We start from the raw sequence: 17,077 nt of genomic DNA, 5'->3' as shown, positions 1-17,077 counted from the left end.
TCATTTTATATTTAAACTCTACATTTTTTTAAAAAAGATTTTATTTATTTTAGTGGTGGCAGTGAAGGCAAACTTTTTAGCACCACAGAGCTTGTCAGGACTAATTTCAGTCAAAGAAGTAAAAGGAGGCTGTTATTCATTTTGGAAAAGAACTTGTTTCCACATCTTAAAGGGGCAAGAAATGATTCAAAACCTCTATGTAAACCTCCATCTCAACATTTCTCTTCATTAGTTCAGGTTTATATTGTGATAATGATCATTCTGAAAGAAAAATTCTCTGGATGCTAAATTATATCCTTAAATATTGCAGTCCCTTCTCTATACTTTGCAGTTACCACCTAAATTCATTAAAGCCATGTCGGTGAAGATTCTCATTCATCCAGGTTTGGTTATCCGAAGATTGAATCGTGTCGACTGGACTTGTTTAGAAATGTTTCTCTATTTATTCAAGTATCCTCTTCAGTCTAAATATGGTGCCTTGAGAACCCAGTTATATCATAATGCTACAACCACACCTTATTAGTATTAATGGTACTAATAAGGTTTATTTTTTACTTTATGGTAAAAGGATCAAGATCCATGCAGCAGAACTAGAGATATTTTGTTGTTTTAATTCCCAGACTTTCTTCGTCCTTAGCAAAGCCTGGCGTGTTAGTAGCCAATGAGCTAGACTCAAGCAGAGATGAGTAGCAGGTTACAGAGGTCTGGTCTGATTGCTTCTTTATAAATCCACCCCCCTGATTTGTGCTTTATTTTCATTTTCATTTTCAAAATTGTAGTCTTCAGGTTGTGAAAACAATGACTTAAGTGATGTCACTAGAGGCTTTTAATCACATGTTATGCAGGAGCCTGGGAAATCTTTATACAACTTCATGTAGTATGTATCATACTGCCAAACAGACCTTGACCTTGACTGTACACACGGTCTGTGGAACTGAACATAAAATCTGATAAAACTGACCCTTTCATTTCACAACTTTACACCAACTAATTTGGCTTTGAATTTACTTAATGCTTGTTTAAGACGGTGCTGCAGATAATCCTGATTTAAATGCATCATTGAGCAGAGTCTTGGGCCTAAATGGGGACTCCAGCGAGTTATTACTGTACACATTTGTATAGTTAGGAGCCCAAAAAAGGTTATAATCTGCTTTATTCACAGAATGGGGTCAAGGTAAATCCCTTTACCTACTAAACTGTACAGTTCAGTAATCGGATTTGGGATCTTTTTATTGTGGAAATGTTCCAGTTAATTCTTTTCAAATGTATTTCATTAAGACATTTCTCCCTTTCTCTTGGGTTTGGGTCCTAAATTTGGCCTAAACAGTTAAGTTGAGTCTTACAAAATCTCTTTAATGACCCCATACTGAGATTACTTGGACTTATCAAAGTGCAGACCACCTGTTTTCACAGGCAGACTGGAACCCGTAGAGTTTAACATGTCAAATCAACGGAGTGCCGTCTAACTTTGACTGGGCTGCTCTAAAATTCATCACTGTGGGAGCCTGGTTATCCAAACCCGGGGCAAGTGTGCTGGACAAGCTGCTCCTCCCCTCCTCCTCTTCCAGCTGGATTCTGGGTGGTCTGCTTGGCTCTAAGGCTGCCTTCATGTTTTATTTTGCTACTTTTTATAGCCTAATCTCTCTAACTGCACTTAAAACAGCTAACTCCAAACTAACAAACAAAAATCCTTTGCATCTTTGATTTCTTTTTTCTCTGTTAACTGGTTGGGGTGTGTGCATGCGTGTGTGTGTGTGTTTCAGTGTGTGTCCATTCTGGCAGACATTTAGTCAACAACGGGAAGTTTTGTAGATGCTATCTATAATGTTCTATAATGGCCATAAATTGTTTCCGTGTCTATAAAATAGGGGGATGTGTATATTGAAGGGCTCTTAATGGGCCAGTTGCAGGTCTCCCGTGAGGCGACAGAGGCCGGGAAAACAGCCTGAGGTCTGTCAGGCCTCTGTGTGTGGCCCCACTGGCGCAGGAGAAGCTTATAGGTGCCATATCAGTACTGCAGAAAGATCCATGCAATATTGAATATACACACATTCAATTTCTCAGCTCAATTGTAGGAGCAGGTTCAGAGGCTTCATACAAAGCTTGAAGCATTAAAACCACTCGGCCTCTACATCACTGGTCTCTGTATCTCTTGATTTTGTTCTTGTTCTCTTTACACATAACACTGGGGTTTTGAAGTACAGGTCAACTAAATCCCATGAGGGTGGGTGGAACCATGCAGACTAGCAGCACCAGTGGGGTCATGTCCTTTAGATATTTTTTTCTGAGTTTTGTGGGTTTTAAAACCTGAGGGGAAGTTTAGATTACACAGAGCAAAATTTACTGTTTGGTCCCTTTTGACCCCCACCCCCTCACGCCTCCAGTGATTGGTTCACTGTCAGTGTACCCTATCGGCCCTAATTTCCCATTAAACACTGTGCACACAGCAGTCTGCATGGGGCAGAGCCATTAATGACTCAGACACACCAAACCACTTGTCACACTGGCTACTACCTGGCTGCAGATTTTGTTTTGTTTTGTTTTGTTTTGCACATTTATGCCTATGAGAAAAATCTGTTATTACCACTTTTGTAGCTGGTAATATGGAACTCAACCCAATCATTTTTGTACTTGATATATGTGCTGCAATTGTCCAGCAAACACCAACTAATTTAGGTAAAACAACCACATTACCCAAACTGTGCAGTGAACCAGGGACTACTGAGCCCACTGGCATCTTCTGGCCCTGGGGCACCTGCCCACTTTACGTAGATGGTAATCAACCCTTGAACCTATAGAAAAACTGTGGGACACAACTTCTGAACTGGCATTTTTCTTGAAAATTACAGAAAAAGTTTCCTCTAATCTCTTTTAACTTGTAAAATAGCATTGTGTTTGTATTTGCTTTTTTATGCTGATTTATTAATTTTTTATGTTGATTTATTAAACAATGCATTTTACACTTCAGAGCCACTACATATAGTGTTTGATTTTTTTGCATAATAAACATTTAATCTAATACATTTTATAGATGTTTTTTATAAAATTAATTGAATGTTACCTTATGCTTTTTCACACATGGTATTTTCGACTGTTCATTTCATCCAGTTTTCTTGTACAAAGCACTGAGCACATAACAATTTGAATGATTTGAGCTAATTTAGATGAAGAGTCTCCAGACAAGGAAAAAACAAATTGATTTATACAAAGCAGTGAATAGCACCAGCCGAGCTGAGCGATATGGAGGAGGAGGTCACTGTATCAGGTTGGTTTGAACTGAGATCTGATAAGCACCTCACAGCTCACTCCCATGACGAGGCTTCCTCTGGCGTCCTGTCTGCAGCCGGCCGCGATTATTACAGCCCCCAGTTCCTTTCTGGTCACTCTCTGTCCCTCTGATGATTGTCTCAGATGCCGCTTCCTCCATTCATAGCTCAGTCTGCACATGTGTGTGTGTGTGTGTTTGAGTGTGTGTACACGCATGCATTTATGTAAACCAACCAAGAAGCTTTTCCTGAGGCTGTTCTGCGGGGAAAGGTTATCAAAACATAACAGTGTAGTGGGAACAGTAAACATGTTAATGCACAGAGCCAGGGCTGAGGGCCATTTTTGTTCGCACTGTGCAGTCATCCTCACTACAAACCTTCAGTGTCAAATGACTTTGGGTTATGTGGAGTGCTATAGAAGAAACATGCTCAAAAATGTGTTGCATTTATTGTTACTGGGATATTCCACCTTTACACGGCTAAATAAAGAGTATGTACAGTTTGATGCTTTCAGCCTTTTTTTCTATGTTAAGTCTGATGGAAAAGTTGTAGCCTCCACTTTACAGTGAAGCAGGAGAGATCTTGTGTCCAGCAGTTAAATGAATGTTGAAATTTAAATGTTTGCCAATATATAGTACATGTCATTTTAAGAAAATAAAAAAAAAAGTTTTTTTTTTAATTTTAAAAGAAACATTACTATTTATGACCAGGTTTTTTTTATATGAATTGAAATTCTCTGGTGGAGATATTCAAAAATATCATCTTCTGCTTGACATGAATGACATGACATGAATGAAAAAAAGGTAGAGTATAAAGGAGCTGGGCTGGTTTTAAAAAGTAATAATAAAAAAAAAGAGACTGAAATGACTTTATTATATTGCCATATTATATACTATATTACCAGTATAGAAAAACCTAGAAATAACAATAGCTTCACGTCAGTTCAGATTAGTGTGGTTAAATGTCCTTTGTTCCTCACAGGACAATAATACTGGAAACTCTTACACAGTTTCTGCCTATATGTGTGTATATGTTTTAAACTTGCACATACATGCATCCATTGTACATACACAGATTTGTCAGTGTTTACGAACTTCAAAAGTCTTTTATTCAGCAATAAAATATACACATCAAGCACACTCACACACGCACACACACACTCCTGAAAAAACCACAGAAACACTATAATAGTCTGCTCATTTCGTTTTATTGCACTTTTACCATGATGCAAAGAAATGAAAGATTTAATCCACAGAAACAATGAGCTGAAAAAAAAGAAGCATCTGTACTTCAAGAACACATCAGATAAAGGTTCTCCATGGATCCACCCATACGTCCACACACTCTGAGCTGACACAGGACTGTGGAAACTTAGAACAGATGGAGTCAGCACACACATATATGTAGAACTATGTGTCTTATCTATAGCTTGTACCTGGGAGCAGTTTAAACCTTTCCGCTATGACACCAGACATTCAAGTATTTCTATCATTGCACAGGCACTAGATTTTCCTACTGTATATATTAACTTCCAGCCAGTGACTGAATTGTTGACACCAACAGTTTAAGCTGTTGGTGATCGAATATATACATCCTGAAAAATAATCTCTCCACAACAGCAACATCTGGACATCAAATATATTACAAAGAAACAATAATATAAAACTATTAGTGTCACATTTGGCTTTTGGTACCATAAACCTCACCTCATATCTGTTGCATTGAAAGAAATCAGCAAGAAACAGTAGTTGGATTAAATGTTGTAAACACAGGAGCAGATTGCTCAAATTGAATGTAACTAATACTTACAGTTGCTATAAACCAATTCGAAAGCAGGCATGGTATTTGGAATGGGATGAAAATGGCTCATTTTACTGCGGCACAAGCTGCAGGCGGCTACTTTTGCACAGGCTCTGTTTGCCCTCTTTTGGACAAATGAAGAAGTACACCTCTATGATGCCCTGTTAACATAAAGATGATGCTGTGTTGCTGATTAGTATTCATCTCAAACAATAAATATGAATTTCAATAAATACTTTCTCAAGGACATTTATGGGAAAACATTTCTTAAGGACAAATCCAGGAGTAAACCTGCACTCCAAACGTATATTTCCATTTTGAGAACCAATGATAAAAGCTGAAATAGATCAGCGGAAAAAAAATACAAAAGACATTAGGCAATAAAACATCTTGCAGCGAAACTCAAAAATGATCCTGATAATTAAGACAACGGGAAGTCACCTGCTTCTCCTCCTCCACTGTCAATGTCAGCTGAAACACTTGCAACACCAACAATACATACTGTAGAACCACAGAATTGAAAAGAGGAGAGAGAAAGAGAGGGAGATTTGTTACAAGTCCCTCACAATTCACAAAATTTTGAGAAAAAAAAGGGTCCTGAACGAGACCGAGAGAAGGTGTCTCTCGCAAGACTTTCGTGGTTTGGTAGTGCTGCGGTGGGTCAGTGGGTGTTTGGGTCAGTTGTGGTGGATCTATCCTATGGTAGAGTCAGGGCTGGATATTTTAAGGAGTCTAGGTGATGTGGGGTGCTTCAGGTCTGTCCACCCCACCCTCAAGTCCAAAAGTCCTCAGCATATGACCTGCTCATCAAGCATCAGTACAGCTAAAATCATTGCATTGTTTTTCAATGTCCAGTCCTTTCCAGCAGGCTTCCACTTCCAGACAGCTTATATTTACCTCAGGCAGGTGGGCTTCACTGTAAATACAGAAACAATCAAGTCCTCCTAGAAATTCAGTTTTAACACAAGGACTGGATCTGATCTCCAAGAGTTCAGTTTTTGCCGGCTGCCAGAGCCCCCAGACAGCTACCTCTGTCGTTGGCCGGTGTTAGCAGGGTCGCTTCCTTGGTCCCCCTGGAGGTCGTCCTCCACTACGTAACTGTAGCCCTCCTTTTCAATGCATTCTGACAGCACATTCAGCACCTGGGGACAATAAAATACCACAGAGGAGGAGGTTTTAGGAAGCAGGTGTCACTGTGTGGGAAACAAAGGTCAAATAGGTCAAATACTTAATCAGTTTAAAACATATAGACATAGAGGTGCTGGTAGGTGGATTTTATATTTTTTGACAGAGCCCGACAAGTTGTTTTCACCTGTTCCTTATCTTTATTAAGCTTAATTACCTATCTGGAGACTTAATTTGAATTTTTGACAGACTTGGGGGACTGTAGTTTCATTATGGAGTAATCCACTCATCTTCTTGATAAATCCTTCACTCACGCTGGTCTTTAAAATATTAGACAAGTTCGAATTTGTTTAACAGCTGAGAAGTTTAAATTTTCTTATGAATACTTAAAATGCTGTCATTAAATTTTTATAGTCCAATTAATCTCGTAATTGGTTGATCAGCTTTTATTTGATCGTTTAAACTGAAAACACTCCAAAGAAACTGTGTATAAAATAAGTATAGGGTACTAACCCTGCGTAGTCTTCGGTCCATGGCATCCAGGTGAGGCTGGATGAGGATGGGACTGAGGCGGTCCCTCACCAGGGATTCTGCCATTAGCACGGACAGCTTGTATTCCTCCTTAGCCAGCAGCTGCAGACGCAAGCGGGTCGACTTCCTTACCCTGCAGAAAGAGAGCAGCAGGGCACAAGAGTCAACTTACAGCAGCTTTAAGCTTCCATGAATTCTCTATACAAAACTAATGATATGAATAATACAAATTTACATGCAAATCCTTTCTTTTTTTTTTTTAACCTGCGATGATCGAGTTTGTGCAGGAAGTCATCGCTCTGGGCTGTAAAGAACTTTACCACCTTTATAAAAATCGGATAAAAATCATTTCCTTCTTTGTCGTCATCACACTCTTCAGTGCAGTAAACACAGCAGTGACAAGGACCTTACCTGCAACACTGGCTCAGCGGTACCAGAATGGACATCTCGTCATGGGAGTGCTTTCCAAAGCTAGAATGAGTAACAGAAGCCTAAATTATATGGAATATGATAACAGACTACTATTTTTTTTTTTGTTGTCTCTGCTGTAACTTTAACTGTTTGTAAGTTCATGTGCCTATGTAGTAGTGTATAATATTACACATATAGTTCATATATTTACACATTCACCTTTATGCATAAAAATGTATACATCTTGCAATTTTATGAGCAATTTCAAACTGTCAGACTTTATCATTGTTGTAGAAGTGTGCATAAATATATCACCCTGTAGATGGCACAGACTGAAATTCAGATTCAAATTTCACAATGCACAGAATTACACAGTGTTCAACTTTATATAAGCTTGATTTATATTTTAATGTGACTTAGTATTTATATAAATCACAGTCCAAAGCACACAGCTGCATTTACTTCAAGAAATACTTCATTAGTTTACCTGGATATTTTGGACATTATGACACCTGCAACTTGCACATTTGTTTTTGTAATTCTCTAATTTCTTTTATGGCTCTGTGACAGCAACAGCCACAGGCAGAGGCTTCATGTTTTTGGGTTGTGTTTGTGACCATTTGTACAAGAATACAATATCTCTAAACTGCCTTGAGGGAACCACTTCAAAGTTTGCAAAATTATCCACTTGGAGTCAAAGATGAACAGCTTAGATTTTATTAAAACACTTTGACCTAATGTGACCTGCATGTAAATTGTGAATTGCCTGGTTGGCTGAGACATACAACTAAAAGGCCAAATTGTAGTTCTTATCAATGTGGATCTAAAAACACTAAAGTTGAACCAATACACATAGATGTACAAGAGCTGCAGACTTCTCACATAAATGCCAAGCAGTCGCTTACCCTCTGCCATTGTCTAGATGGATGATGAAGGTCTCGTTTCCAAACTTTTCAAATGTCTCATAATGATGGCGATCCATGTTCCCTGTGTTTGAATATAAGCAAACAACTCAGGAAAGAGTGAGCGGAACAAGAGGTTCCAAAAGTGTTAATGTGGATTTAGAGGGACCAATTGCCTGTTTGTACTCATACATGGTAAACATAGTGAGAAACATCACAACTCACCCATGAGGAAGTCAAAGATGGTCATGTCCATGATGTCCAGCAATCTGGTCCCACTGTCATAAGGTGGAGTCTGTTTGACCTCTTCACAGTAGTCTGGGTCCACCTCCCATCTAAAGAGTTTAATTCAACCACACAAACATCTTGTTCACATTTTTAATTTATCAGAATTTATGGATTTCAAAAGACACAACACCAAACCTTTTTTCCTTTTCCTTTTTATTCTGGTGCTGAGCTTGTTCTGACACCCTAAACTCTGTGGGTGTGTGTGTTTTGTGGTTTTGTTCCAATTATGTGCATGAAAAGACAGTATATTATACTGTATTTAGATGGCAGCCTGCTTTGACATATAATGTACTGAATACCTTAAACACCGCAGATTGCTTGCTCAGCTCAGATGAGTTTTTGCCACTGATAACTGCCAGCGAGTATAAGAAACACCCTCTGATATGTGGAACTACAGGACTCAACACAACATTAAATCCCTCATTGTCTAATACTTTCTATTAATGAGGGACCATATCGATCTCTTACTCTGCCTTCTTGCGTTTGTGGTATGAGCGTCTCCACGGGTTCCTCCATGTCTTGCGTTTGGCGAGAGCCAAGTCTGGGAGGAAGGCAGCCAAGGAGCCTTCTATCTGGTCTGGTTTACCACACAGAGCATGCTCAGTAGAGCAGTAGTATGAACACTCTCCGTAGAAACAAACGTTGTTGGCTGAGAATCACAAACACAAACCATTGTTATATTTAGACATCTTCTACAATGCCATACAGTGTCTACACCCAGTGTTATCCCTTTAAAATACACACTACATATATCAAAAATGTTTAAAAAAAGATTAAAATTAGCTAGGGTCAGTAAGACTGTCAGTTATTATATGTTGAGTAAAAGGTTTCTTATTTAATTAATGGCACATTATTAATTCTTTGCATAAAAAAGTATACATAAAAAAATAATTCAACAATTAATTAGGTGGATTACTGTCATAGTCATTCAGGGCACCACACTGTTATGGACTGCATTTATGGATGTATAACATGGTGCATAACAGAAACTTAAACGCGTAAAGTTGTGCAGCAATTGTATCCATTTTTTAGGTGAAGCAACATCAACCTTCATCTTACCAACTCATTATTAAGCATTGTGTACCTGGTGAAATGAAGAAGGTCCTCCAGAGCTTCTTGTCTCGTGTGACATCTCGGATCTCCTTTGTCATGTTGACCAGCCGCCCGGCCACAGGAGGAACACGCCGGAAGTCCAGGATCCTGCAGCATAGAGACACATACAAAGGCCACATTCAGCTTTTAATAAACCCTAAGTTTTTCCACATGAGGGAGTGAATCACATGAGCCAAAGACACTGTTTAAGGTGAAGGAGTTGATGTTGTAAAAATAAGAGGAAGTTGGTTGTTTTGGCTCAGCCCTCTGATTTGGCCACTGAGTCACATGAAGCACAAAAATAATAACTTTTCAGAGTGTGAAATCAAAGGAAGTTGCTCATAAGACCAGTACTTTTATGAGGATGATCAGATTTTAAGTTTTCTTCTGTATTAGAGTAACCTATATATTTATAGCCTGTATACATTTGGGCACAGTGTAACAATAATAACTACGTTGCCTCATTTCTAACAGTAAGAATTTGAATAGTCTATTCTAACATCAGATTTTGAAAAACACTGGAGTAGTGGGATGAATAGGCCACAAACTCATGAGTTATTTTTCAACACTGTGAGAGGGCAACAGAGTAATTAATGGAAAATAACTTTTTTTTTCTTTTTTTATATTATTCAGCAAGAGTTATGCACTGAGCAGCTGTCTGCACAGATTAAGCACATGTTTCATGTGGATTCTGGCAGAAAACTCACATAGCCCCATATGGGACTCACACCCACAACCCCTTGCTTAGGGAGCCAGTGCCTTAACCATTAAGCCACAAAACAAAAAACTCACCTCATGTATTTTCATTCCATTGCCAAAGGGGGGCACTGTGACACAAGTGATTACCTGAGCATTACCCCACATGGTGGTAAACCTCCATGTGGTTTTTTTGTGGCTGTGATTCATCAAAAACCTTTTTACTTTACACAAACACAGGTTCATATTTCTATTCTTGTTAGGACTGCCATTCACAAAATGCATTCCCAAACCCTAATTCTAACCCTGACTCTAAAACCAACTACAAATCTTAACAGACCTAACCAAACAGGCCTTCAACCTCACAAGGACCGGAAATATTACCTCACTTAGCCAAAATGTCCTAACTCAGTTAGGAAAACACACACACGCACACACGTGCGCACACTGTACACACACACACACGCACATCCTGAAAACCTTGAGACATCTCTTTGGTGACAGTTTGTCTCTGCATCATTTGAGTGGAAACTAGTACTCATGTAAATATCTCTGTGTGCAGAGAGAAAGGTTTAAGTAAGCTGTCTTCTCCTGAGAGATGGTGTAGTCCTGGTCCTGTGTGCGTGCCACATGCTCATTTTATGGATGTGTTGTTGATACGACCCAGCTCCACAGTGTGCACAGCCTCTTTAAAAATTGATACCCATGACAACACCTAATGGCCAAGACCGGAGGGCAGACAGACACCGAAAGAGAGAGAGAAAGATTAAAGATGAAGGAAGAGGAATGAGAGAAGCCATACTGAGTCATGGCAAACCCAGGTGGAGAAGAGAAAAAGAAAGAAAAAAGTCATAGATAAAGAGTCGTTGCATCAAGTAGCATGAGGCGAGTGGAGTGCGACAGATGCACGCAGTCATGTCTTTTTCCTCCTTGCTGTCAAGAAGGCAGAAGGACCCAGAACAAAGCACCACACAGCCCCATTTGGCCTGCTGGGCCCGGGCCTGCTGCCATGCTAAAGGAAACAGCTAAGGCTGCCTTCAGTTTCCTTCATCACTCAATTCCATCTTTACCTCCTTATTCTCACATTGCACATTTTAAACTTCGTTATAATTCAGGTTGGGTTTGAGAGTCCTACGTGTTGTCTATCAAACAATAGTGGGAATCATCATTTCATATATTTCCTGTCAAAAAATGTGCAACATATGGTTTAATATTGGGCTTTGTCTGTATATCTGCTGACTACAGTGGCTAATGCAGTAATACCGTTTGTGCTTCCCATTTAAATCCAATCATATAATTAATGGAGCTTATAGCTGTGTAGCCTATGTGAGAAAAGGAGGTTTTTGCATGTGGGAATGTGCACACACATCGTTACAAGTGGTGCTTTAAAATAATGTGTGTCTCTGGGCCCCCTGGGAGGCAGTGTAGCCTAAGTCTCTGCACCAGCAACAGCAGCAGCAGCAGCCAGGTTCTAATTTAGAACAGACGAAATAAGGAAAAAAACAAAAAATAAAGCATTGCTTTTGGCAAACCCTGCCTGGCTTATATTTAGAACGGGCACAGGGCCTTTCATGCCTTTGGTTTCCTCCTCTTCCCCTTAACCCACACATGCTGGGAGTGTGTGAGCATATTTTCGTGTGTGTGTGTGTGTGTGTGTGTGTGGGGAGGAGGACCAGATGTGTTGCAGACTGGTGTAGAAAGCTGCTGCTAATGCAATTGCTGCTGAACTGTGTCATTGCGCCTGAAGGAAAAGCACATTCAACATCACTACTCTGTGTGGCCCCACTATGTGTGTGTGTGTGTTTGTGTGTACCCATGTGTCAGTATCATCTTGTTTCACCAGCATTCACACTACTACAAAATCCCTCTGCTCATAATAAAGTACAACCACACTGACGTCAGCGTGACTTTAATAGCGGCGTCGCTACTCAAACTTACTGCTTTTTCTGGTCGATCTGAGAGACTCATGAGGTTTTTCTCTTTTCATTAAAGTCTCTCCAGCAGGCAGGCGGGCAGGCCAGCCATAAAGTGTTAGCCTTGTAAAGGCAGAGAAGTCAGAGAGCATGGTGGTTAGCTAAGCAAGGAGGCTGCTCTCATTGTTCAGTCAGATGCTAGCTGCGGGAGGGCGGCATTCATTTTCTATGACTCATGGCCTCTCGGAGCTCACTGCCTCTACTGTACGGACCCAGCTCACACCGCTCACTGTGTTTGAAAAAAAAAGATGAGTGTTGGAGGGAGCGTAACGGTGAAAGGGAGAAGCAAATGCACAAATGAGCACATAGAAAGTGCGGAGGGAAGTAGAGTGCATGGAAAGCATTGATGCACAGAAGCAAAAGTGGGAATGTCTGCAGCCATGTCTGCATTCAGATACACATGGACTGTATCTGTACTGCCAGACTTCAGGGGACATTGAAAACTCAAGTTTTAAAGTTTAACTGTATAACATATTTTTCTTCCTGTTATAAGGATAATGAGTTGACGTAAAATGAGGAAAATTAGGATTCAGGGAAGAACAGAAACTTGCGCAATGTTGGCCCTCAATGATAAAAAGAAACACTTTGCCATGAAGGAGTTAAAGCAGATACAGGAAGATCCATTTCACTTCTTACTGCAGATGAAAATGAAAAAGCTGAAAATGATTTTAGCAGCAGGGCTGTTTCTGGCTGTTGTAGGACTTTCACAAAAGCACTTATTTGAAAGAAAAACTCTAAAGATTTTACATAATATTCAGCGTAAATGTCGAAGGGGAAACTGTTGGATATGTTAAAAAGGCTCCAGAACGAGGTGCTTGAAATCTGATAAAATCCTTTAAGAGCTAAAAATTTCGGTACCTCTGGTTCCTCTAAATGAATTAAGATTTATTTTTTAAACTTCATCTTAATCATCTTTTCTACAGGAGAAATGTGATGAGATGTAATAATATATCACACACACACACACACACGCACGAAGCCCCTGAGGTTTTGTTTTCACATACTTGTCCAGATGAAAGGCAGCGATCTCAGCGTTGTGTCTTTCAAAGTCGGAGAAATAGAAGAAGTCTGGAGGGGTCTCCTGCTCCCGGGTCTGCCTGTAGGGACACAAGGGAAAAGGCTTAGGGATGACGTGCAACTGACACCCATGCAAAGCCAGGGTTTACAAGTCAGCAATATCCAAGAAGTTCAGTGTTCACCTTACAATGGCAAACACTACATTAGAGATTCAACCAATGGTTATTACCATTATTGATTATTGGGGATTGTCAATTCTTATCTGAATTAATCGTTTGGGCTTTACAATAAAGACAATGTCCAACACAACTTCCCATAGTTGTGATGGACATTGTCCAAGAATTCTTGACATCATTCGTTTTGTCTGAGCAGCTGGGAAATTTAATAAGGGAAGTTTCCTCAATTTTGCTTGATAAATTACTTAAATCATTAATTAGCTGTTGCTTAATTTTCTGTGGACCAACTAATCATTTAATTAAACTGATCTCATCAAAAACCAATTTAATGCAACGCATCTGGAGTCACATAACAACACAGTGATGCAACAAATTTGAACAAAAAGTCATTATTCCTGTAGAAGCTCTACACATTGATTTTATGGCATCAGGATTAAAATCAACCCGTGTGTTGTTGTCTTGTCTCCAGGACAAATTCACTCCACAGCTGTTATAAAATATTTGAACTTTACAACCCCTGCACCTTTGTGAACAGCATTTGGGAGCAATAACCAAGACTTAGTGAGCTAGTGTTCTTGCCCTCAACAGACTTTCTGTGGCTGTTTTGTGATGTGCCAAATAGCAGGACAATTCAAGGTCAAAGACTTTCTCCTGAAGAGTCCAGCCCTGTTCTCGATCTGTACCTATTTCTGTCCAGCTCTGATCCTTCCCCAGAAAACTGCTTTCCACACACATTCTGCCTTAAAGCTCTTACTGCAGGGAAAAGAGGCTCTTAAAGGCTTAAATCCCAGAGCTGATGGAACACGGGCCAGGACAGGGCCGGACAGACGGGATGGTCGGGGTGAAGAAGCAAAGTCAAAAGAAGTGGAGGTGAAGAGACTGTCTGAGAAGTGGCTTGGTATTGATAATATGTTAATGCCTGTGAAAAATACGAGAACAGCACAGTCCATCATCCTTTTTACAGTCTTTCTCCAGAAATGCTCCTTTTTAAAAGTTGTTTTTCTTTTTATGCAACCTGCCTTCTCTTTGCTTTCTTCATTGACAACAGTAAATACTTTCCAGGAAGGCAGCTGAGTGTAATGATTTGGACTGCAGCCTCTGCCATTTCTGCTTCAGCTAGTTGAGGGAGGATGAGAAGAATGGAAACTATCTTGGCAACTTCTCTTTCTCTCTATTCCCTCCGGATGCCTCTCTCTCTGTTTATTTTGCTCAAAATCCTCTATCTCACCTCCTCTGCTTCTTCTTCCCTCAAACAGAACTGATTTCTCTGCTTTTTTTGTGCATCCACAGCTTAATACTTTATCTGTCTGCCTCACTCCTCCTCTTCTTCTTCGTCTTCTTCTCTCTCTCTGTTCCATCCATCGCTCCTCTCCTCAGCTGGCTGGCTGATTGTAAGTCCACAGCTGTGTGGCTGACATATGCACCAGTCATTAGCTAACCCAACATGGAGCCCAGAAACACACTCATCCACTAAAAATTCCCTTAATTTTCTCATCTCTTTATCACTCTCATTCTGTCTTTCTCTAATCTTCCTCCACCCTATATATTCCTTCACCCTATATAGGCGTCCATATGCAGATGAGTGACCAAGTTTGACCAAAGTAAGCAGAAAAGTAAGATGTGGATGAGAGATTTTGTGCTAAAGCAGCTTTGAACATTGTTCTGAGCTTATTATTTCCACTATGATAAGCACCAGTATAATGCAATATGCAGGATGTCATGTTAACCTATGTTCCTTGTTTTATTTCTCCCCCCTCTCCCTCTTTCCCTCTCTCCTGCTCATCCCTCACTCCCAAACTGCCATTGAGGCTCTGCCAGTAAAGGCGAACACTGTCTGTTGATTGTATCGCTCTTTTCTTCTGGATTGTCTTGCTTCAGGGACACAGCTCTCGCTCTACATCAAGAAAAAAAAAAAGATACTGACTTTAAAAGAGGAGAGCTTTGTCTATTTTCACCAAGGCTGTTCAGCACAGCAACAGGACAGTATCATTCAGTTCAGCGTAAGATGTGACTACAGCTGTTTTATCGATGGGGACAGTTGTGCAAAGTCAGGTTCTGAATTTATTTCCTGCCAAATGTCAGGAAAGTGAATCTCCGGTAAATAAATCAGTGATACTCTACGGTTGGAAGATAACATTTAAAGACTTGGACAAAGTTGTGTTTCAAATGCATGAGGTTGTGAGATTGAAGGATTAAAGCTGAATTTTAATTTAATAATTTAGTAGAAAAAAGTAAAAAAAAAAAAAAAGATTTCCATTTACTAATGAGCTTCAATGAACCATTTATCGAGGTGGTTGGTTGATGGCAATTTTAAAGGCACTGGTTGACGTTTTGGCATAAGGCATAAAGAAAGGCATAAGTGAGTCATGTCAAAAATATGTATGCACCCCAATAAAAAAAGAGGTGCAAGTAGTTTCCTTGTGTTTTCAGTCTTTATGCTAAGCTACACTAGCTACATGCCGACTACAATTTATAGATTGATCTCATCTAAGTGTTGGCAACAAAGTAGATGACTGTTATTTTCCCAAAGGCCAAATGTCAAACTCTTTCTTTGAAATTGCCCTTGACTCCATGATTGCGAGTCATAAAAATCAGCTCAATACCCATATCGTGTTATACAGTACCAGATTATTGTAAAATAAGACATGGACACATTCTTATGAAAATGATACCATGATTTTAGAGCAAAAGAGATATAAAAGACATAATGTAGTGAGGTATATAAGAAAATGACTATAGACAAAACCTCTCTGATAGTACAGTTTAACTTTCCAGTATTTCACTGCTGTGCTGACTGTAGTCATGGAGATTTCTTGGCGGTTAAGCATGAGCAAACATTGTAGTTCAATGATTCATGATCATTCAGCCTTAAAGAAATCCACAAGCATACTTCACATAGTTGTGCTATATTGTTGTCTCTATAGGGAAAGATACGGCAGCACAGCTCAATAAGATGCATTCTGACTCATTGGTTTTCTTTAGGAAATTGAATCATAATACGAGTGAACAGTACAGTGTGTGACTATGAGCATGTGTTTGAATTTGAGACAAATTTCCCTGCCTGTGGCCAAACATTAAGATGTGGCTGCACTGATGCTCCCCTCTCGCTGAATACCAGCCAGGAAGCAGGAAGGCTGGATAATTACCATGATCCACATCCAATTCAAATGTCAATAAAGTTATTTAGAGCATGGCATGACCCCCCCACCCCCCACCCCCACCCCCCTGACAGGGAGAGAGGACAAGAAAAAAAGAGGAGAGAGGAAGAAGTAAAGGAAAAAGGAAAAGAGATTGATTTGACAAAGGTACTGCAGTTCAACAGGGAGAATAAGCAGGGACAGTGTAGAGGACAAAGCGCAGCAAATGTCTCTGAGCGTTCTTTAAACTAACAAACACGCAACTGATAGGCATTAGATAACATTATGTTTGAATCTTTGAACAGCAGCACCTGTGTTCAGGCAAATCTGAGCATGTTCTGATCAAGCAATCCATTAGGGGAGAGGCGTGGAGGAAGCGGTGCAGTCATCGTAACGCAGGGAAAACATACATAAATTCATGACCACATAATAAAGTCTATAAATGTTTGAGTACACAGTATGCACTGAGCTCAGAGAAAAGAGAGAGAAGGGCAGAGATGGTGGTTGCTCAAGAGCTAGTCGTCCCTTTCGGTTCTGACTGACTGGTTAAGTTTTAACCTTTAAAATATTTACACATCCGCAGCGTTTTATGCCGAATGATAAGTAGATACTTTATGAGCAAACATTTCTACAGAAGAAACAGTACATCCTTCAGCAGGACTC

The 17,077-nt window shown here is 39.8% G+C and overlaps 1 protein-coding gene across 2 annotated transcripts in view; it reads right to left on the bottom strand.

Moving 5' to 3' along the window:
- Nucleotides 1-4,454: 4,454 nt before the first annotated feature.
- Nucleotides 4,455-17,077, bottom strand: part of fam20cb (FAM20C golgi associated secretory pathway kinase b) — a 48,954-nt gene continuing 36,331 nt past the window's right edge. The window contains exons 4-12 of one of the 2 annotated variants that reach the window (XM_067487799.1): nucleotides 13,089-13,181; nucleotides 9,408-9,523; nucleotides 8,792-8,972; nucleotides 8,261-8,370; nucleotides 8,039-8,120; nucleotides 7,134-7,193; nucleotides 6,705-6,855; nucleotides 6,096-6,208; nucleotides 4,455-5,982 (exon numbers count right to left, since the gene is read on the bottom strand). In XM_067487799.1, the coding sequence (XP_067343900.1) occupies nucleotides 5,874-5,982; nucleotides 6,096-6,208; nucleotides 6,705-6,855; nucleotides 7,134-7,193; nucleotides 8,039-8,120; nucleotides 8,261-8,370; nucleotides 8,792-8,972; nucleotides 9,408-9,523; nucleotides 13,089-13,181 (1,015 nt within the window). In that variant the 3' untranslated portion in view covers nucleotides 4,455-5,873. The remainder of the gene's footprint in view (nucleotides 5,983-6,095; nucleotides 6,209-6,704; nucleotides 6,856-7,133; nucleotides 7,194-8,038; nucleotides 8,121-8,260; nucleotides 8,371-8,791; nucleotides 8,973-9,407; nucleotides 9,524-13,088; nucleotides 13,182-17,077) is intronic. The other variant, XM_067487800.1, reaches the window with a different exon arrangement.

Source organism: Channa argus, chromosome 20 (genome assembly GCF_033026475.1).
Source record: "Channa argus isolate prfri chromosome 20, Channa argus male v1.0, whole genome shotgun sequence".
Classification (NCBI taxonomy): domain Eukaryota; kingdom Metazoa; phylum Chordata; class Actinopteri; order Anabantiformes; family Channidae; genus Channa; species Channa argus.
The sequence above is the reverse complement of the archived record's forward strand: the minus strand, read 5'-3'. Positions and strand labels throughout refer to the sequence as shown.